Consider the following 22,545-nt stretch of genomic DNA (forward strand, 5'->3'; position numbering starts at 1 on the left):
AAATGGTATACAAATGTTGAAAATCAAGTAATTTCTTTTTAAGACTAGAAGCCTCAGAATCAGCATTTGACCACTACTACAGTAATAGTTGATTGAGTAAGATGCTAGTAACACTGGGTGAAAGACTATTGGAAAAAGGATATTTACCCAATCAGGGAGTTACCACTCCACAGATCACTTATCACTCACAAAAAACAAGAAAGATTCTTCTTCTTCTTCTTTTTTTTTTAAAGATTTTATTTATTTATTTGACAGAGAGAGAGATCATAAGTAGGCAGAGAGGCAGGCTGGGGGGGGGGCAGGCTCCCCGCTGAGCAGAGAGCCCAATGTGGGGCTCCATCCCAGGACCCTGAGATTATGACCTGAGCCGAAGGCAGAGGCTTTAACCCACTGAGTCATCCAGGTGCCCCAACAAGTAAGATTCTTTACGTTAATCGAATCTAACCTTATGATCAAACTTGGAGTTACCAGTAATGGGTTAACCTTTTATCATGTGCCTCTTTAGAGGATGCAATGAGGACACATCATCTATATAATATCATGCCCAAAACATTTAACCTAAATCCGATCACAAAGAAACAAAGCACAAATATCTAAAGGACTTTCTCCAGAGCAACTAGCCTGAACACTTATGTCAATGTCATAGAAGACAGAAGCAAAATGGAACACTGCTCTAGGTTAAAGAAAACCAGAGAGACATGACAACCAAATGCGACAAATGATCCTTACTGGAGTTGAAAATACTTTTTTTTGAACAAATGAAATGACAGTTTATGAAGCATTCAGGAATAGGCAGACAGGAAATTTATGAAATTTAAGAGAGGTTATCAAAAGATATTTACTTTGTAGGTCCTTAGGGAAGCGGACACATTTCAAGCCTCCACCTTCTTCCAGGTCAATTTATAGAGCTCTGCCTGGAGTTCTGAATAAACTCAAGTAATAGCTGTCTCCCCCCCTTCCTTTTATGTATATCTTTAGAGGAAACCTCATAGGGAGGATGCATAACTATGATCATATATCCTCTAGGACCTTTAAAACTCCATGATTATTCTGAACTGATTTCATTAGCCAGAGTAGAGAGTTCAGGTGTGGTCCCAGGACCAGCATCATGAGTATCAGCTGAGAATCCATCAGAAATGCAGATTCTTAGGTTTGGCCTTAAGACCTACTAAATCAGAAACTCTGTGGGTATGGCCCAAGTGATGCATGTTTTCAGGAGTCTTCCAGGGAATTCCAATGCACACCACAGAGCCAAGGACAAAATGAAGGTACTAAACTCTTACTTGACAAAACATCTACCTCATAGTTAATGTCACTCTTCTTGAGATGCAGCTAAAAATTTAAGACCCAATTACATAAAAAGATATTTGTAATGGGCGCCTGGGTGTCTCAGTGGGTTAAGCCGCTGCCTTCGGCTCAGGTCATGATCCCAGGGTCCTGGGATCGAGTCCCGCATCGGACTCTCTGCTCAGCAGGGAACCTGTTTCCTCCTCTCTCTCTCTCTCTGCCTGCCTCTCTGCCTACTTGTGATCTCTCTCTGTCAAATAAATAAATAAAATCTTAAAAAAAAAAAAGATATTTGTAATAAAACCTAGTGTAACATACCACACAGTCATAATTCATCATGTAGTGATCATACAGCAAAACCAGCCCACAATAAAAACTTTTTAAAGGCATCTACTTACTTTAATGTCTCAGCAAGAAAGAAACTCTGCTGTACATCATCATGTGTGGGAGTAGAAGAATACACATCCTTCACCCCAGAAAAACCACCACTGACTCGGCAATACTTTTCAATAGCCTGTGAAAGCAATCAGACAAAACAATCAATTCCACAGAATATCAAGTTTTGAAGGACAAATTAAGGAACCGTAGTCAAAAGTTCACAAAGATCTATGTAAGAATTTGACAGGTTAAGAATAAGATTTATTATCAAATGGAAATATTCTTGCACTGGAAAAATTAACTGAGGTATCCTGTTTCCTGTGGAACTTTTCCCTCTCCAAAACTCTTTAATCTTTCAAAAACATCTTACATTTTCCTCACTTGGGAAAGTCAAGTTTGGACTACTCACTCTGAATTAGAGACCTGTCTAGCACAATAAACCCTCATTAATTTTGGCAAACCAGGGGAGGTTAGTTTGAATTAAATTTCAAAGACAATTTTTTTTTCACTTCTAAGAATAAACAATCCAAAACATGCTTTGAAAAAAGTTATTACCTAGGAGCTCTCCCTAGTAGTAGCAATGAGGTAATATTTACTGCAAGCGTACTGTATGACAGACATTATATTACAATCCTACAAGTTAGGCATTACAGGTGGTACCAACTGGCAGGATGTACCCACCCACATAGCTGTTACAATAATTACAATATTAAAAGCTAACCATTATGAAGTTTTTGCTACGTGCTGGAGGGTCTTGTAAGGGCTTCATATATAATAACATTAAAATCTCTAACAACCCATGAAGTGTCTCAATAGGCTCTACTTCAGACAGGAAAACTAAGGCAAAGAATAGTAATTTGCTCCACATTATTAACTACTGTGCTCTACTGCCCAACTGTGAGCTAAAATTCTTAATTCAGATCTCTTCTTGCATCTCTGAACACGTCTAAATAAAATACATGGAATCAAATGGCACCCACTCAAACCTGTTTTTAATTCAAAGGAAGCAAATATCCTGCTTATGCAGGTCTATCACTATAAAAATAAGCCATTCACGAGAAGCTGAATCACATGTGGTTCTTTTCTTTCTCTGCCCTACATAACCCTGAGACACTGTCATATGAAGGTACAATTATTTAATCATTACCGCCATGGCTTCTTTTTCCTAATCTTGTTACCTTTCTTACTCTTCTGGTATTCCTCTTTTCTAATGAAAAGCTAATTAACACCGAAAGTTTTTATTTAATCAAGCTGTTCCTTTTTATATAGTTCCATTTTTACTACAGCTGGGTTTTAAAAGTCGTCTTACCGAAGAGTTTGGTACTTTATCTAAATATTTTTTTTTTAAAAGACTTATTTAAGAGAAAGAGAGAAAAAAAGAGAGGGGAGAGAGTGCATGTGCACGTGCAGGGGGAGGAGCAGAGAGAGAAAGAGGAAGAAAGAGTTTTCAAGCAGACTCCCTACTGAACATGGAGACCAACACAGGGCTTGATCCCAGGACCCTGAAATCATGACCTGAGCTGAAATCAAGAGTCAGCTGTTCAACCAACTGAGCCAACCCTCTTATCTAAATATTTTAAACATATTTTGAATTCAGGAGTTTTTAAATGCCATGTTTTCTACAATGATCATGTGTCTTCACCACCAGAAAGCTATCAAGAGCAGTTTAAGGATACTGTGAAAGTGGCAGGGAGGCATGACTAAATCTTTAAGTCATTTAGGATAATTTCTTGAAGGCAAATATACTCAAATTTGGAAGTCTGAAGATGTGAATGGAATAGCTAAAGCTACAGAAACAGAAGACATACAAGATACTATTCTTCTGTCTCAATCTGTCTTCCCTTTACCTTCTTCATATCCGTCATGGGTATGTCCAGTGATGGGCAAAAAAGCAACTTCTATTTAAAATGTGAATTAAGATACAAATCTTCCTCTTTTATCTCCATCTCTGCCTTTCCTCATCATGGCATCTTCTGAAACTTGAATTTAAAGTGTAATTATTTCAGTTCACGTTCTTTATACTCTAGTTGTGAAACCTTTTTTTTTTACATAAATTGGTCTACATTCTGCCCTAAAACATATCTTGAACATTCTTACCAAAGATATTTACTAACATTATTTACCTCCCCTACAATGTCATAATTCTGTCTAGGCTGCAACATTAAGTTATACAACTGGTATATGAATATCCGTAATAATTACTGTTATTTGTCATAATTAGTGTATCTCGAAGAATAAAACACTCCCTCACTCCCAGGAATATGCTATACTTTCATGAGAAGACTAATATTTTTCTTTCTCTCTAGGTAGTGACAGCCATGGGGTTCTCTGAAAGGCTAGGATTTTAAGAAAAAACCACTTGACTTCTTTACTTACTAGCTAGTAAAAATGTCTCATAAATAGATAAGTAAATAAACAGTCTTTCAATCTAGAAAAATTTTAACAATTCACTGATTCTTCTTATGATGGTCCACTAAGAAATTACTTGGAACACAAGCTGAAGTGAATAGTGGGTAATCTATCCCAGCTGTGAGTCTGGGCAGTTTCAGGATTTTTTTTTTCCTAGAGGTTAAGCCTTAACTGGCAAGTAAAGAAACTGTGTAATCATACTTAAACCCATCATGTCTTTTAAATGATTTTTCATTATTCAAGAAGAAGAATGAGTGAACATCAGGAGGAAAATAGTTTTCATCAAGAACTAAACTGGATTCTAAGGTTTACTTCTACTGCTTAAGTAACTTAACTTAAGGGGCCCCCGGGAGACTCGGTTGAGCAAAATCATGACTTCAGCTCAGGTCATGATCTCAGGGTCCTGGGATCAAGCCCTACAACAGGGATAGGCTCTGTGCTCAGTGGGGAGTCTACTTACTTACTACTCTACTTACTCTCAGAGGGAGCTCTGCCCCTCCCTCCCCTGCTGGTGCTCTCCCTCTCTCTCTCTCAAACAAATAAAATCTTGAAAGAAAGAAAGAAAGAAAGAAAAGGAAAGGAAAAAGAAAAGAAAGAAACTTGCAACTTAAATTGAGTAACAGAGTTTTTGCATCAGATAAATAAAGCCTCACTACAATTACTGAACATGAGGTAACATGGATGAGGACATGTGGCTCTGTGGGCAGGCTTGATTTAATGCTCTTGCACATAAAATGAAATATTGGCTTATTTACCAGTGCTGCTTCCCAGCCCCACTGCCTATATCTTGGATCGTGAGTGAATCGCCATAGGTACCAATAGGTTTCAATTACTTCTGGACGGAGGATGTAATACTTTTCAGCCTGCCGGACTGCCACAGCCTCTACTGCACCGTCAAACTTGAATGATTCAGGACCCAGCTTTAATGCTGTAACATGACAAAAGAAACAAATGAGCACAATAAACCATTTGTGTTTGTTCGCCAGAGCTTCTTTTTCCCCTGAAAGAATGGGGTATAATGTAAAGTTATGTTCATTTTGTTTTATTTTTATTGTGGCTGTTTTGCAAAATCAGTGACTTTAAAAGATCCACATTTGGTTTTCCTATACTAGCCTTATAAATATTCTTATTATCCTGACATGAAATATTTCTCATACATAATGCACATCAACATACCGCTAAATCCAACTATACTGACAAGAGTCTAGTAATCCTCTGGCAACAAATGCAAAGCTAGACATAAGCACATTATATATTCTGTTCTGTTCAAAAATAAAATGAGGCAGATAATTGTACTGTGCAGAATAATTTTTTTTAAGTCAGAACAATTTTAAAGTCCTTTTAAATAGAACACACATATGTAAGAAAACATTTTAGAGCTCAGATCTTGAATTAGATTAAGGTGTAGATGATACACTTTTTGAGCATCCTACAGTATATAAAAAGCAATGTATTTTCAAACTTAAAGCAGTTTTAAAGATAAACTCTTCTCTCCTATGGCCCCTGTATATATAGTAAGGAAGAGATTCAAACTGTCAATCACCAAGAATTTCATCAGTATTGCCCATTTATCAATTTGAATAAAACAGGGCCATTACACATATATTTCAACACTACATTCTATTTTTTGAATGACATGATTTCCATTCAGGCTAGAATACAGCACTACATTAAAGTCTTTTCAATAACCTCTTTCTAATCACACCAAGCACCTTAAATCTGATCAATGTGAAGTCATCTTCCACTGGGATGTTGGGCTCACACATAATTACCATTCTCAGCTGCCATTTTTCTTTCCTTTTAGGGGTAGTTTCAAGGTCTCTCATCTCTTTCAAAAAATGCTAGACATTTTTATGTTTTCTCAGAAAAGAAAAGGTAAAACAAGAACTATAATGCTGGGAGACCACAAACAGAACCATGCCACAGTTGCTGGCACGACATGGGTTGCTGTAGCAAATTTCAGCACTACAAGGGAGACACTATAAGCTCTAAGTAATCCCATACAAATGTGAAAACCAAGTCTTTCTCACCATCACCTCCAAGAAAATACACAAAACCAAAAGCCTTGTGCCAATGGTTGATTGTTCTACTGAAAGCAAAATATGTGATCCAGAAGAATTTACCGCTAAGTCTAAGAGAACTAAAGCAGAACTCAAGCAAGAGATTTTCAACCTGAGGGTCATGAACTCTGTGACAGGCTCCAGAAGAAGACAGTGTTCTGCCAAGAAGCCTGTGAAACCATATGCATAACTCTGTGTGCACATAAAGCTTTTACCAGCTAGCTCTTCAATGGGATTTGAGGTTAGGATTAACCAACAACTCATCAATATTTTTTGTTAAAGAACTTCTATCCTGTTTATTAACAAGGTCAGAATATGGTCAAATATGATTTGGCATTTAATAAATGTTTTTAAAATGACAATAAAAGTTGGGGCGCCTGGGTGGCTCAGTGGGTTAAAGCCTCTGCCTTTGGATCGGGTCATGATCCCAGGGTTCTGGGATCGAGCCCCGCATCGGGCTCTCTGCTCAGCAGGCAGCCTGTTTCCCTCTCTCTCTCTCTGCCTGCTTGTGATCTCCGTCAAATGAATAAATGGAAAAAAAAAAATGACAATAAAAGTTAAACACCATAAGCAATGAGATGATGGCAATCCAATAGAGTAGAGTAAGTCATTTTATCTGAATTTCTTGTGTTTTTCCTTTCTCAAAGAATGAATGCTAAGAGGTGATCATATGAAGTTTTCAAATGTTAATCTTAAGGCTAATGTTAAATGAGACAGTAACTTCTGTAATGATAATACTGCCTGAACTGGAAGTAGAAATTGGCTGCATGATACTAATATTTTAAACTTCTCACTAAAAATTCTCTCTCTCTGATTGGCCATTCACAACTTCACAAAAAAGACATACCAGGAAGAGAACATATCTGCTTTGTGAGAAGTTGGTAAATAAGAATGCACAAGCCTAAATTATGTACCAATTATATCCATTAGGCTGGTCAAATCACTAGTTTTGTGTTTCTGAGGGCATTATTTCTTAGGTGTTCCTTTGTTTAAGAATGATAAAAAATAATTTCCTAATAATCTTGCACTTAATTTCTATTTTCTAGCTTAAATTTCCCATTTATACTTGTACTTCACTTCCAGAAGGAAACTAACTAATCCAGCAAGTAAAAATGAGTTGAAACCATAAATAATTTAGTACCTGGGTAAAAAGAACTCTAAGAGGATGCAAAAATCATATAATGTAAGCAAACTGAAGAGACATGCACAAATAAAAAAAAATCAGAATAAAATATCAAATGTGACAAAGGTCAATAGTAAGACAGTGAAAAATACATTTAAAGGTGGCATAGATAAGTTTGTAAGGCACAGGGCTCTTCCAGATAGAGTCTGTAGAGATGGGAAAAATAAGCATCTTAGGTCAGGAAAAGTAATCCAACAAAAGATAAAAAAGCATGAGGAATATACTGGGATAGGTGGTTGGACTTCAGTTTCAGAAGGCTAACAGTAAAGGAAGAACTTAAACTATTTCCCTATTAACTTCCTTTAAGGAAGAAAAGAGTTATGTCCAAAACTCCATGTCCAATGGCTCTCTTGTCCACTGAATATGTTATATGTATGTAAACATTAAAATTTCTCCCAAAATGTAATATATTGCACTTGGTCCAGGGAAGACCTTAGCCAACTTCAGTAAGAAGTAAATTAAATTAATTAAGTCATTATTTTATTCATGTTCAGGAGTTTTGGGGTTTTTTGTTTGTTTTGTTTTAAATCTAGAAACGGGGGTGGGGGACAGTACTCTTAGACTCTAAAGTCTAAGACCTCATTTGGCACCAATTCTGCCTTATATCTCAGAATAAACTGAAATAATCTATCAATCTAGCTTCCCATATAGATACAATAGGTCTGAAACTACACTAAGTTACTACTTGGTTTCATGAACAGATTCAGCAATGTTTCCTACAAACCTTGTTAAATTATTTAGCAGAAGACCATGCTCATCAAGAAGATGAAATATGAGGACTACCAAATTTTGCATTAGTATTAATTCTAATTCCAATAACAAATGAAAGTGAAATTCCAAAGTCTTTATGGTATGAATTCAGCTAGAATCACTACTAAAAAGTGAGTGGATATTTTTAAATAAGCCGGCCAAAAAATTCTAGCACAGCTATACCAAAACACAGGAGATGTAATTACCAAGTGGGAAGGAAGCAACACTAGGACTATACCGTTTAATTAAAGGATTTAAGTCGAGATTAAAGATACGCAAAAACAGTGAAAGACTTGAAAATACAGGACACAAATCAAACAGTTATCTTTTGGGGCATACCATGGCAAAGAAGGTCACAAGGTCACTGACTTGCCATGTAATAGTGACCATGAGAACCAACATACTGAGGAAGACAGGGTAGGTATTGTTGTTCCAGTTTTTTGCAGATGGAGCACCTGAGTCTTAGGCAGGTTAAACGAGTTGTCTAAAGCTCAGAGATAATAAATAGTGGAACATGGGGCTTTTCAATCGTAGGCACATTTCCTTTCTACAGTATCACAGTACTTCCTATCAGCATCAGCAATGTCTATGAAATGCGACAGTCAGGGAATCCTCTCCTAACTCTGGTATTCTATAATTCCTCAAAGGTAGGAGATAGGTCTTATTCACACTTTCATCTGCAAGCACCCAGTGTAAGGCTTGGCACATCAGAGGTGTTCACTTTTAATGGAGTGAATAATTAATAGTATTAATTATTAACAATAGTATATCATATTTTTAATATGTCTGCTCTGTAAAACTCTACAATTTTTTTTATCTTTTATTTCATTTGTGGTCAAAACCTGCATAACAAGTCTCTATCATAATAAGCATACCAAATATCCATTGTGATCCTCAGGGTTTTACTGATTTTAGCTGTATTTTAAATATACACTTGATACTCCATATGGTCAACATGTTAATATAACTTAGCTTCTACTTATAATTAGATCACCAACTTTTTAAGTACTACATACAAACACTAATCCACTCCAAAATAACATCCACTTCAAAGTCCTTTTGACTTAGTTGTTTTTGTCAAGAAATGGAATCCCTGAGTTACTGAGGGAACTAAAAGGTCAATTTCACCATAAGTTCAACTCCTTATTATATAAATCCTAAAATGGAAATTCAGTTATTTCATAAAAGCAACTCAACTTCTGAAATCGCAAACAGAAATTACTAGTTTTTAGTCTTTTTGTGAACTCATTTTCCATTATTTCATATAGAAACGCTTTTTTAAAACTAGAAAAAAAAATCTTGGAAGGTCTACTTTAGTATTTCTCAATCCTTTTTGAAGTCTGTTAAAAAACCTGATTGCCGAGGCGCCTGGGTGGCTCAGTGTGGTTAAAGCCTCTGCCTTCGGCTCGGTCGTGATCTCAGGGTCCTGGGACCTCAGTCCAAGGCTCTCTGCTCAGTGGAGAGCCTGCTTCCCCCTCTCTCTCTGCCTGTCTCTCTGCCTACTTGTGATCTCTGTCTGTTAAATAAATAAAATCTTAAAAAAAAAAAAAAACCTGATTGCCTTCTCTCTCCATGAAATTTTGATTAACAACTCATCAATATATTTTGTTAGAGAACTTCTATCCTGTTCATCAACAAGGCCAGCATTTGATCAAATATGTTTATCTATCCATGACTGTATATATATCTAGTCTTTATATATTTCAAAATAAAATAAATAAAAATATTTTTCCCCACCCCTAAGAACAATCCTTTTCACCACTGAGAACCATCTCATTTTCCAAGTAAGGACCCTGCAACTCAGTAATATTACATAACATAACATATTTGCCTAAAGCAACAGAGGATCCTTTTTGTCTAAGGCACAATTAATCCCCGAATTATCGGTGAATTGACTAAGAGACTACTAAAAGACCCAGATACCAATTATACATTCAATATAACTACTATTATTTTTTGGTCATTCTTATTTTCACAAGAGGATATGCAAGACAAGTAACCCCAATCAGCCAATTCTGTGTTCTTTTAAGTAACTAGTTTTACAGAAGCTGAAATGAATGGCTAAAATGGATTCTTACTATATTAAAGTAAATAATGTCATTCCACACATCCTCAAATGCCCCACCTGACATGCTTAAAACAATTTAAAAATCTTTATTAATAAAATCAGTAGAATTCAGAATAATTTTTAAAAATGAACACATCTCCAGAATTAAAATTAAAATTCTTAAAAAAATGATTTACTGTATTAGAATAACTATTTTAAAGCGACAAATGCCTATATATTTTCCTTCTAATTCCTGGATATATTTTTAACTTAGAGGTTGTTAGTCTAAGTGGTTAGTGTTATTAACACTCTTACCAGTTCTGTCATATGACTCATGACATGTACGTGCAATTTCTGCCCCTAGCTCTAAATAATGACCAGCTTTATCCGTTCTGGAACCATCTGCTCCCAGTGCAAACATTCCCCCAGCAAAACAGGCCAAATGCCCCATCTTCTTTTCCAAGTGCCCATTTTTCCATTCTCCAATAAAGGTGAGACCTCCTCGGGACTTCTTAATAAGATGTTTCTCTATAGCCTGTAAGAAAGAGTAGAAATTCAAAATTTTAGAAGCAAAGTGTTAGTATTCAAACTTATTACATTCTTCAAGTTATCATAAAACCTTAATAGGTAATAGGATATTCTACAAATCAGTAACTTTCCCTACCTGGAAGAGTTAATTTATAAAAAGTAAGTTTTGGAGAGCAAACAAGTCACACAGAATCTTGAATACCGCATCACTACCAGGATAAAGACAAGGTGGGAGACAGAAGACTGACCTAAAGACACAACATGACCTGCATTACAGGTGTTCTTCTTCTAGCGCTAAATGGAATTCATAAGAATCAGTCAGTTGAGATCATGATGACAAGTTATAACCCAAAAGGTTCTATCAATCTATTTTCTATTTCATACAGTAAAGCTGAAGAGGAGGATACCTAGGTTAATCAGAAAAATATGATTTTGGTATTTAGTAAAAATGGTCTCTCCTTTTCCTTGTAACCACAGCTCTTGTCAAAGCGCTTTTAAAAGGCACTATTAGGTGAGGCAGCTTGTATGCTATAAAGCTTTCAAATCCAGTTAGAAGTTTAAATGTCACCCCTCAGCCCCTTACTTTGCAAACCCAGGTATCTGTTTTGGGTGCTGTGTCATGGCGATGAGAGGCCATGTGAAAACAGAGTCCATCTTCCTGGAATGCCAACTTTACTCAAAAGATGTGGGGATGGTAAGAGAAATATTTTACATTCAACTTGAATGTAACACAACATAGTCTCCAACAAGTACATTTAGCTTTATAAAAATTAGATTTTTTAGGAGCTCTGTTCCTTTGGACTATGTTCTCAGACTTTGCTAGGAGGGGCTATAAATTAGTTCTCTGCCTTTAGAGATAATTCTATGGAAAAGCCTAAGAAACACCATTAATCCAGTTCTCTTTGGTGAAAAGGATTATATACAATTAGAGACTACACTTTTTGGACAATAAAAAAGAATAAGACTTAACCCATATTTTTGTGTGTTGTTCTCTGACAAGTTTGGTAACAATCAGCTCTGGAAAAATTTATTGTGTATTCCTTACAATGATAATGTCTGCTTTACAGAATTGTAAGGACTATGCCTCATTCATCATCTTATACTCCATAAGTGTAGTATGCAGTCAATAAATGTTCAGCTAAGAAGTCATTTTATAAATAAGTGGTAAATACTTGTATTTGGGCTGTCAGGGAAATTGGGAATTGGGTCGTAAGGAAAAGAAGAGACTACCACTGATTTCTAAGTTTTGATTATTGTTTTAACTCCACAAATGAAAAGATTAGTTTTCCGAATACAAGGACAGTATTTTTCATCTTTGTGGGCCTCATGGCATCTGCTGTGTTTTCCACAGGAAAGGCACTCAATAGATGCCTACCCAAGAAACATTTACTGAATGCCTACAATGGACTAAACACCATATACCAAATTATCAGTCTAGCATCTGTGCATTCTGTAAATTAGAGGGACTTAGTTCCCCCAAAAGTAAGGCTATAAAAAGAATAAGATTCTTGCTTTAATTTAAAAACACAATAGCTAGAACTCTGAATATTGATCATCAACCACAGTCAGAACGGTGTTGTTATATACAAAATTATACAAAGTCAACAAAGTCTAAATGTGTTTCTTTGAAAATCCAAACAACTCTGATGAAGAAAAATGTAGAGAAAACATAATTTAAGAATATCAAGAACAGGAGAGGAGGGTGGGAGGATGGGCAAAATGGGTGAAGGGTAGTTGGATACAGGCTCCCAGTCATAGGGATACAGGGAATCGAGTCAGTGGTACTGTGATAGTGTTATACGGTGACAGGTGGTGGCTACGCCTGCAGTGAGTACAGCAGTAAGGACCTGTTGAATCACTACACTGCACACCTGAAACCAATGCAACATTATGTGTCAACTATACTTCAGTGAAAATAATAAAATTTAAAGAATATATATATATATATATATATATGTATATATGTATAGAAAGAGAGAGAGAGAGAGACTGTTAAAACCTGATTTTTAAAAAATATTTTATTTATTTATTTGGGGAGGGGGACAAAACCAAGAGTCAGATGCTTAGCTGACTGAGTCACCCAGGCGCTCCAATACAACTTTAAAAACCGATTAAAATCACTCAAGGGCTATGGGTTTGTGCTGGATCGGAAAGCAAATAACTTAATAAGTGGGTGACACACTTCTCTATTTCACAGTTTTTGCTTGGAAATATCACATATAAGTGCTTCCAAGACTGAAACCTTTCCCCATTTTAAACTGTCACAGCTTGTAAGAGGTGACAGACATTTATATCTATTTTATATAAATATGAAATAATACAGTAAAGTGGCTCAAAGCACAGGCCCTGGAGCCAGACTGTTCAGTTCTAGGCTCCATCACTTGCTAGCTTTTGTGAACTTGAGCAAGTTACTCAACCTCTTTGTGCCATGAGGTTCTCAAGCATAAAATGGTAGTAAAGATGAAATGATTTCATTTCATGTAAAAGGGGTTACAACAGCTCCTGGTGTGTGGAAAATACTAGGTAAGTGTTTTGCCCTTATTATTGATCCATATTATTGAGTAGGTTCAATGTCAGCTAAAAGAAGAAATGTTTATGAAAATATATGTAAAGTCACAAGTTTTTCCAGTCTGTGTAGACAATAACTAAAAGTAATCATAATAAATGTTCTTACATAAACCATTATTTATTTATTCTTCAACAATTTCTTTAAAATGCCACAATAAAGGGGGATGCCTGGGTGGCTCAGTTGGTTAAGCAGCTGCCTTCGGCTCAGGTCATGATCCCAGCATCCTGAGATCGAGTCCCACATCAGGCTCCTTGCTCAGCAGGGAGCCTGCTTCTCCCTCTGCCTCTGCCTGCCACTGTCTGCCTGTGCTCATTCTCTCTGACAAATAAATAAATAAAATCTTAAAAAAAAAAAAGCCAGAATAAAGGAAAATACAAGACTTTTAGATTAAAATACTAAAACTCTACAGTGAGGGCAAAGAATCAAATGCACATAGGTGGTCACTGGTCACTACGAAACACACTGTATATTCAAAGAATGTTAAACAGGTAAGTGTTCTGGCAAGAATTACCTCAATAGCATCATCATACATTTTTCTTGCCTCGTGGTCTGTTTTATCTGACATCAACCATGCTTTTAGTAGGTATTCATAAAAACTGTCTCCCAGCCCACCAACTGATGTGTGATCTGTAATAAAAGAAAAAGGAAAGGATGAAGGTGGAGAAGAGAGAAGACAGAAAACAATGAAATAATCTTTTTCAAGTATAATGACTATTACTGATCAGTAATTTAAAAATTATATTGACAGCCTTGTTTGCAGCATACTTCAAATTCAGTCCAGTAAAAATATGCCCTTATCACTTCCCTCTGCATGTATATCCAACTTTCCAGAAATCCCTTTCTGGGGACGGGGTATTTCACATACGTAGGAGTCTTTCTTCAGCCATAGAGTTTGTATACCATCACACAATCATACTTTTCCAAAAGTGAAAACAATTATCTTTCATATATTAATGACTTTAACTAAACATGAGATACGCTTGAATCTGATGTTAACTAAAAAGAGCCCATTTTTCTCTAGGATGGTTAGTGATGATTTCTGTGCCATAGACAGTAAAGTAAAATAAATCTAAAAGGAGAAAAAGCAAAGAATTTCTTTGTAGTAGCTATTGAATGGATACACTTGATTGCTATTTATATAACTCTTACTTCATATGTCTGCCCTATGTGTATTCTTATTCTACCCCATCTATACTTTTAATCCTATCCAAGGCAACAGCACAATCCCCAAGGCAACACTATTCTTCTATCCCTTTCCATGAGCCCCATTCTACATTCTTAAACTTTGCTTAAAAACTCACATCCTCCCTGCCCAAAAAAGAAAAACAGCACATTTTTATGACTTGTCAATCATTCACAGAGTACCAGCACTGGTTTCCGACTTTAGTGAGGAAACGATGGACCACTGGGTGGTTTATGAAACAGCTGGCTATCCGTTTGGGGGAACATGCATAAGCTCACAAAAATAAATTTGTGGTGGATCAGTGATTTAAAAGTAAAACACAAAACTGTAAGTATTCCAGAAAAAAATACAAGAAGATGTCTGCCCTTCCTAAGCAGATAATGTTCTTAGGCAAAACCCAAAAGAAAAGATTTATAGCATCATCTGGTACAAGCTACCATAAATGAATTTATAAGACAAGAAATCGAATAGGGTATTTGCAGTATATATGACAGAAATAAAGATTAATACCCTATACAAAGAACTCTGATAACTAAATAAGGAAAACTGCTTCAGAGCACACACAAATTATTTAAAAAAAGAAACACAAATTGATAATTAAAATAAGAAAGAAAGATCAACTCTATTAGTGACCAGAGGAAAGCAAATTAAAACAATAGGTTCCATTTTTGTTTATTTAATTGGCAAACATTTTTTAAAACTCACACCATCCAATGTAGATAAAGTTACGGTTCACAGGTGCTGGGAACAGAGGGCAATTTTTGTAGTTGCTATCAAAATGTAACTACATTTTCTACTTCTGGAATTATCCTCTAACAAACACTTGCACAAATACACAAGTATAGATGTTAAAAAAACAAACAAACAAAAAAAAGGTCATCAGAGCCCTGTATCCATTAATAAAAACGTCAGATAACCTCAAAGGTCTAGGGATGTAGCTACATAAATTACAGTATAAACAGACTGTAGGAGAACACGTAATCATTAAAGAGGATCAGGTGAATCTTTCATCTGCTACTGGGAATACATCTATTATATGCTGTTAAATAGAGGGAGGGCAAGTTTCAGAAAACCACAGTTTGATACTACTAAAAATTTGTATGTTTAAAGAATATTATTGTAACATAGAAAAGGTCCGAAAAGACAGCCGTGCACAGTGATTACCTCTAAGAAAGTAGCCCTTCAATTTTTACTGTATATATTTATGCATTATTGGAATACATGTAACTCATGTGGTTAAATCATCTTCTGTTATAGAAATAAACAGGGGAAAGTGCCACCATTCACTTTAAACATGATCTCTAATACTTTAGGAATTCGCTTGTATCCTCAATGGCCTGCATCTCAAATGCTCTTATTTCTCACATTTTTTTCTTTAGACCTAAGTGTACACTTGAATGAATTCTTACATCTATACACTCACAAATCCACCAAAATAAAAATATAGAGCATTTCCAAAATTCCAAAATCTCCCTCATGTGGCCCTCCCAATCAATACTCCAACTTCCAAAGATAACCATTTTTCTGACCTCTATTACTAAATGACCTGTCAAGTTCACATAAAATAGCCACTCATATGAAGTGGCTTTCAAGAATGATTTGGGAGCTCAATGATCTCCTTTGTTTTCCATCTAGAAAAAGCCCCCTGCCTTATGTAGGCTTCTGAGTCTCTAACATTTAAAGTGCTTGGGTATTAGGGAAGACACTCAGAGGAAAAGAACACAGTTTTCTCTCAGACTGTAGAGGAAGATCACAATTAGATTTCTAAGAGCTTTTAATACTTGTCATACTTACATTTAAGAATTTTATAATGATGGTAATATATGACAATGGGTTTAAAGGCTAAGTTACACTCAGATGCTAAATTAGTTCCAACAGACTTAAATATTTTAAAGTTACTGGAAATCATAAAAGATAACACATATTTGTAAAATATTAAAACAATATGGAATTGAGTAGACAGGGAACGTCCCTTATATTTAGGACGCTGGGATCATGACCTGAGCCGAAGGCAGCTGCTTAACCAACTGAGCCACCCAGGCGTCCCTACTCTCAGATTTTAGTCTCTCTTAGTCTTCTTCCTCTATATTCTGGAATTATTTATTTATTTTTAAGGATTTTATTTATTTTTTGACAGAGAGAGAGATCACAAGTACACAGAGAGACAGGCGGGGTGGGAGGGAGCAGGCTTTTCACTGAGCAGAGAGCCCAATGCGGGGCTCGATCCCAGCACCCTGAGACCACGACCTGAGCCGAAGGCAGAGGCTTAATGCACTGAGCCACCCAGGCACCCCTGTGATTTTTTTTTAATGTTTTTATTTTAGTCCTTTCACTGTGGTTTTACTGTAAGCAATGCCACTTTTCACCTGTGAGCTCTTCTCTGTTCTCTGTTTCTTTTTTCATAGTACTGTATTCCTATTTTATGAATACATCATCATCTTAGAGTTCTCTAAAAAACTAGGTATGCTTGGGCGCCTGGGTGGCTCAGTGGGTTAAGCCTCTGCCTTTGGCTCAGGTCATGATCTCAGGGTCCTGGGATCGAGTCCCGCATCGGGCTCTCTGCTCGGCAGGGAGCCTGCTTCCTCCTCTGACTGCTTCTCTGCCTACTTGTTATCTCTGTCTGTCAAATTAAATAAAATCTTTAAAAAAAAAAAAAACTAGGTATGCTTGTTTATGGAATTGCTTCAGTCTCTTCCAGGATCCCCTTTTGACTTTAAATATTTTTCACTGTGAAATTTAACATACACGTGGAAAAGCATATAAAATTCATTATACAGAATATTTGTATAATCTCTACTCAGAAGAATGCTAGTGCCCAAAAACCTTTCATGTACCCTTTCTCAATTATTATTCCCAGATCCCCAAAAATAACCATTATCTTAATTTCCGGTTAAAAAAAATGTAATCACTTTTTTATATGGTTATCATCTGATACCCTCTCCCAACCACTACTGTTTAACTTTGTCTACTGGTGTATTTAATAAATGTTATATATTCTCTTGTGGCTATCTTCTGTATCTCAATGCTCTGTGAGAGTCAACCACGTTGTTGTATGTATGTGCTGCTATTTGATATCCCACTGCATCAACCAACCACTGTTTATTTATCTGTGTTAAGACTAAAATTCTGGGTAGTTAGTGGGGGTTTCCTCTACAGAACAGGGGATACTCTTCCACTGAACAGACTAGGTCTAGTGAACATCACTAGGTCTCTCTCCTGAGTGGGAATTCTGACTGGATGCCTTCTGTGGAGGCAAAGTTGAGGAAAGGTAGGCCAACTGCCAGGTTTCGCCTTAGAGTCAGGAACAGGGTATTTGTTGTGAAACTGGATCTGCTTGAATTTTAGAATAAAGGGAGGCTTTATTCTGGGGTACTAATATTCACATGGAAAATTTTAACTTCCTCTTCAATGAAATCACTCAACTTTTTAAAAAGAAGTGCTACAGAGTTTTGTCTATCTGAAAATTCCAGGATGAGTTGGTGCATAAGAATTTCAAGTGGAGGGGCACCTGGGTGGCTCAGCTGGTTAAGCCACTGCCTTTGGCTCAGGTCATGGTCCCAGAGTCCTGGGATCGAGTCCCACATGGGGCTTCCTCTTCTCTGCAGGGAGCCTGCTTCTCCTTCTCTCTCAGCCTTTCCCTCTCCTTGTGCTCTCTCTCTCTGTGTCAAATAAATAAATAAAAATCTTTAAAAAAAAAAAAAAAGAATTTCAAGTGGAGCACTTGTTTCCTATAATGACTTTCAATAAATACCTACCATTAACTCTACTCCTCACTTATTTATTCAATTATGTTTACCTATTGTTTATGAACTCTGAATCATTCTGGAATTTCATCAGTCACCCTTTTATAGTGCTCTTTTACTATATTCTAGGTTGCGCCTTTCTCAGGTCTACTCACACACTCCCAGCTACAGTGCATTACACTAATTTGTTTAAGCAAATTTGTTTAAATAATCTTGCCCATTATGATCTCCCACTTACCTCCAAATCTCCTTACTCTATTGAGTTAACTGCTTTCTACATTTTTCTGTACTTCCATTTCACTGTGGTCTCTAGGAAGATGGTTGACCACAGTAGTGAAGTTATAGTTCAATCTTCCACCATGAAGCAGAAGTTCTAATAAAACTTTCTCAAATTTGAGTTCTTTCTGGATAACTCTGCAATTTGTTAATGCTATATATGTATGACTTCTCCTTCCCTGTCTCCTGATCTGCTCTCAGGTTGTCCTATCTTCAATAAAAATCAAAGAAGATAGGAACTTAGGGCATCTTGGTTTACTACAGTATTTCTGGATGGCGTGGGACTTGTAAGCTTGTTACCACTCTGTAATTCAGGATGATTTTAGGGGGAACATAGAAAAACCTTTAAAAAATTGTCATAGTCATGGGGTGCCTGCTGGCTCAGTTGGTTAAGTGTCCAACTCTTGCTTTTGGCTCAGGCTGTAATCCAGGATTGTGAGGCTGAGCGCCCTCCATTAGGCTCTACACTGGGTGTGGAGCCTGCTTAGAATTGTTTCTCTCCCACTCTCTCTGTCGTCATCCTCCCCCGACCCCCGCAAAAATAGTTGTTATACAATGGCTATTGTCAAGATGATCTTTTAACTTCATACAAGATCACCCTGTCCCCCAGAGCACATACCAACAACAAAGGATGAAATAATTATTTAAAAGATATTCCACACTTGAAAACAAAATAAAAATTGTAGTAGGTAAGAAATACAAAGAAACTCAGTGTTAAAAGCAGGAGCTTCTATTTTTTGTAAATAAATAAATACATCCAGAAGTTTACTTCCTCCAACATAATGGGATTCAAAGCACACTCATGGTGGAACTCGGGGTGTGAAATTAAGTTTCCTAGACTAGCAAAAGGAAGCAGAAACAGCTGCAAGACTGAGACTAGGATAAACTGCTACATATTTGAGCAAACAGATGTGTTATATCCTTGGGAAAACTGACATTCCAGTATAAAAAAGACCCAAGTTCTGAACTGATGAGCCAATGGAAGCATTAATAAAACTGCCAGGAATGGAGCAGTAAGTAGTGAAAGTGGAAAGAAAAACGTACACGTCATGAAGCTCTCACTGAAACTGAACTTACAAATGAAAACTCCAATGCACATAAGGAAAACTCATCAGTAAAGAACTCAACTATGCGAATGGGAGAATGTACTACACCATGAAAAAGTAAATAATGAATGCAAGTTGGAGCAGTCACTTTGGAAAACAGTGTTGGAAATTCCTCAAAAAATTTAAGATAGAGCTGCCCTATGACTCTGCAACTGACTACTGGGTGTTTACCCCAAAGATACAGATGTAGTGAAAAGAAGGGCCATCTGTACCCCAATGTTCATAGCAGCAACAGTCACAATCGTGACTGTGGAGCCAAGAAGCCCTTCAACAGACAAATGGATAAAGAAGATGCGGTCCATATACACTATGGAGTATTATGCCTCCATCAGAAAAGATGAATACCCAACTTTTGTATCAACAAATAGAACTGGAGGAGATTATGCTGAGCAAAATAAGTCAAGTAGGGAGAGTCAATTATCATATGGTTTAACTTGTTGTGGGGCATAAGAAATAACATGGAGGACATTAGAAAGGAAAAGTGAATTGGGGTAAATCAGAGGGGGAGACAAAGCATGAGAGAGTGCACTATGAGAAACAACTGAGGGTTTTGGAGGGGAGGGGAGTGGGGGGAAGGGCGAGCCTGATGGTAGGTATTAAGGAGGGCACATATTGCATGGGACACTCGGTGTGGTGCAAAAACAATGAATCTTGGAACACTGAAAAAATAAAATATAAATAAAATAGAAAAAATAAAATGTAAATTTAAAAATTTTTTAAATAAAATAAGTTGGAATTCTTCAAACCAAATAAATAAATAAATAGTGCAGCTACCTTCTGAAAACAAGTTTAAAATAAGTGTATTTAAAAAATGTACCAAGAGGGGGTGCCTGGGTGGCTCAGTGGGTTAAAGCCTCTGCCTTCGACTCAGGTCATGATCCCAGGGTCTTGGGATGGAGTCCCACATTGGGCTCTTTGCTCAGCAGGGAGCCTGCCTCCCCCTCTCTCTCTACCTGCCTCTCTGCCTACTTGTGATCTCTGTCTGCCAAATAAATAAGTAAAATCTTTAAAAAAAAAAAAAAGTGCCAAGAGAATAAGTGTATAAAGCCAAAACTGATCAATTTGCACTGAAAAGTTGGCAAACATAGAATTTAAAACTGATATATCAGAGAAAAAAATTAGACAATGAGTCTGATAACGGCCTTGTTTAATATGCTGGTAAGTCTGAGTTGCCTTAAAGGAAAGCAGACTCTGCAAAACTACGAGCAGCCTGAGAAGAGATACTCATTGGCTTGTTTCTTTATATAATACCCTACAATGCTTTGCACAATTCTTACTTAGAGAGTGCTCAATGAGCAATTATTAAATGGCTGACTTCCTATTTTCAAGTGTGAATAGCATTTCACAATTAATAACCTGAATTTTTTCTTTTTGGGGTAGGTGCCTGGTTGGCACAGTCAGGTAAACATCCAGCTCTTGGTTTTGGTTCAGATAACGATCTCTGGGATCATAATATCAAGCCACATGTCAGGGTCCATGCTCAGCAGGGAGTCTAGTGGAGATTCTCCCTCACCCTCTCACACTGATGAACGTAGTCACTCTCTCTCCATAGATAAATGAATAAATAAACCTTTTTTTTAAAGGGGGCATTTTTTTCTTTTTTAAAATGAATTAGATCACATTTTTTTAAAAAATGATTCCGTTTTCAAAATCTTTCACTCTTTTTCAGTTTAGGGCAACAAATAGTTATGAGATAAATAACAATACCTAACACTTAATATTTACAAGTCCAACAAAAAAGTTTATAGAATGAATGCATTAACTACCTTAAGTACTCATTATTTCAAGTTTCAATAAAATTTACACGTGTACATTTTTAAATTTTCCTAATTCCAATACTATGATGTCTATAATTGTAGTATATTCAATTGCTTATATGAACTATCCACTGAAATATAATTTTAAAAACCTTACAAAACTTCATTCATGTGAATTATCAGAAATACACACAAAAGTCTTGATATTAAGGTTTTCCTTAATATTTAATTTTCTTATAGCTCAGCATCCAGATATAGTATTTCAACTATTGAGGGGACTGTAGTAAGAATGTATTTTCTTTCTCTCTCTTTTTTTTTTATTATGTTCAGTTAGCCAGCATATGTTACCATCCTAAGTTTTTGCTGTAGTGGCCAACAATTCATTAGTTGCAAGTACCACTCAGTGCCCATTCCAACACATGTCCTCCTTAATACCCATCATCTGGTCACCCTATCCCCCTACCCCCTTCCCTTCTATAACCCTCAGTTTACTGGCCCCGGAGTCCAGAGTCTCTCGTGTGCATTAACATGGATGGAACTGGAGGGAGATTATGCTGAGTGAAGTCAAGCAGAGAAAGACAGTTACCATATGGTTTCACGCATATGTGGAACATAAGGAATAGAGCGGAGGACCACAGGGCAAGGGAGGGCAAACAGGAAAGAAATCAAGAGAGGGAGACAAACCAAGAATGTACTTTCTAAAAATAACCAAATACCTAAACCCCGTTTCTCTTTTCTCTTAAAAGAGTTTAAATTTACTCTTGCTTCTTTCCTCCTCACCTACTTGCTTCTTGTTCCCCTATATTCTGGCTTTGGCCTACAGCACATAGCCAAACCAAAATGGCCTTCTACAAGCCCAATACATTGAATAAAGAGTACGTGCAAGAGATGATTAGACCATAAAACAGCACTGCGAAGGGTGAGGCAGTAAGGGTGATACTAAACTGAGGGAGAGAACGGAAGGCCCAAATTAACCAAAGGGAAGAAGAAATGAAGGAACAGATTTTGGAGTTACTAAGAAGGTAAAAACAACAGGACAGGAATCTGGCCAGACTGTGAAGTTTCTGGCACAGGCCAGATTATGTAAAATACAGATGAAATAAGGAATCACAATGAAGAGATCATAAGCTCAATTTTGTACCTACTGAGTTTCAGATACCTACAAATAACCAGGAGACAAATATCCTGTATGTGGGGAGGTGGGATATAAGTTTAAAACCCAAGCAAAATTAGTAATGAAATACTGATTTACATCAGGGGTGGGAGTGG

At 36.7% G+C, this 22,545-nt stretch overlaps 1 protein-coding gene across 1 annotated transcript in view; it reads right to left on the reverse strand.

The window, feature by feature from the left end:
* MAN1A2 (mannosidase alpha class 1A member 2) overlaps positions 1-22,545 on the reverse strand; it is a 190,487-nt gene that overhangs the window by 26,286 nt on the left and 141,656 nt on the right. The window contains exons 9-12 of the mRNA XM_004771062.3: positions 13,723-13,838; positions 10,430-10,649; positions 4,830-5,002; positions 1,686-1,801 (exon numbers count right to left, since the gene is read on the reverse strand). Of these exons, the coding sequence (XP_004771119.1) occupies positions 1,686-1,801; positions 4,830-5,002; positions 10,430-10,649; positions 13,723-13,838 (625 nt within the window). The remainder of the gene's footprint in view (positions 1-1,685; positions 1,802-4,829; positions 5,003-10,429; positions 10,650-13,722; positions 13,839-22,545) is intronic.

The sequence above is a fragment of the Mustela putorius genome, unplaced genomic scaffold, assembly GCF_011764305.1.
Source record: "Mustela putorius furo isolate JIRA1106 unplaced genomic scaffold, ASM1176430v1.1 tig00000585_pilon_pilon_pilon, whole genome shotgun sequence".
Taxonomy (NCBI): domain Eukaryota; kingdom Metazoa; phylum Chordata; class Mammalia; order Carnivora; family Mustelidae; genus Mustela; species Mustela putorius.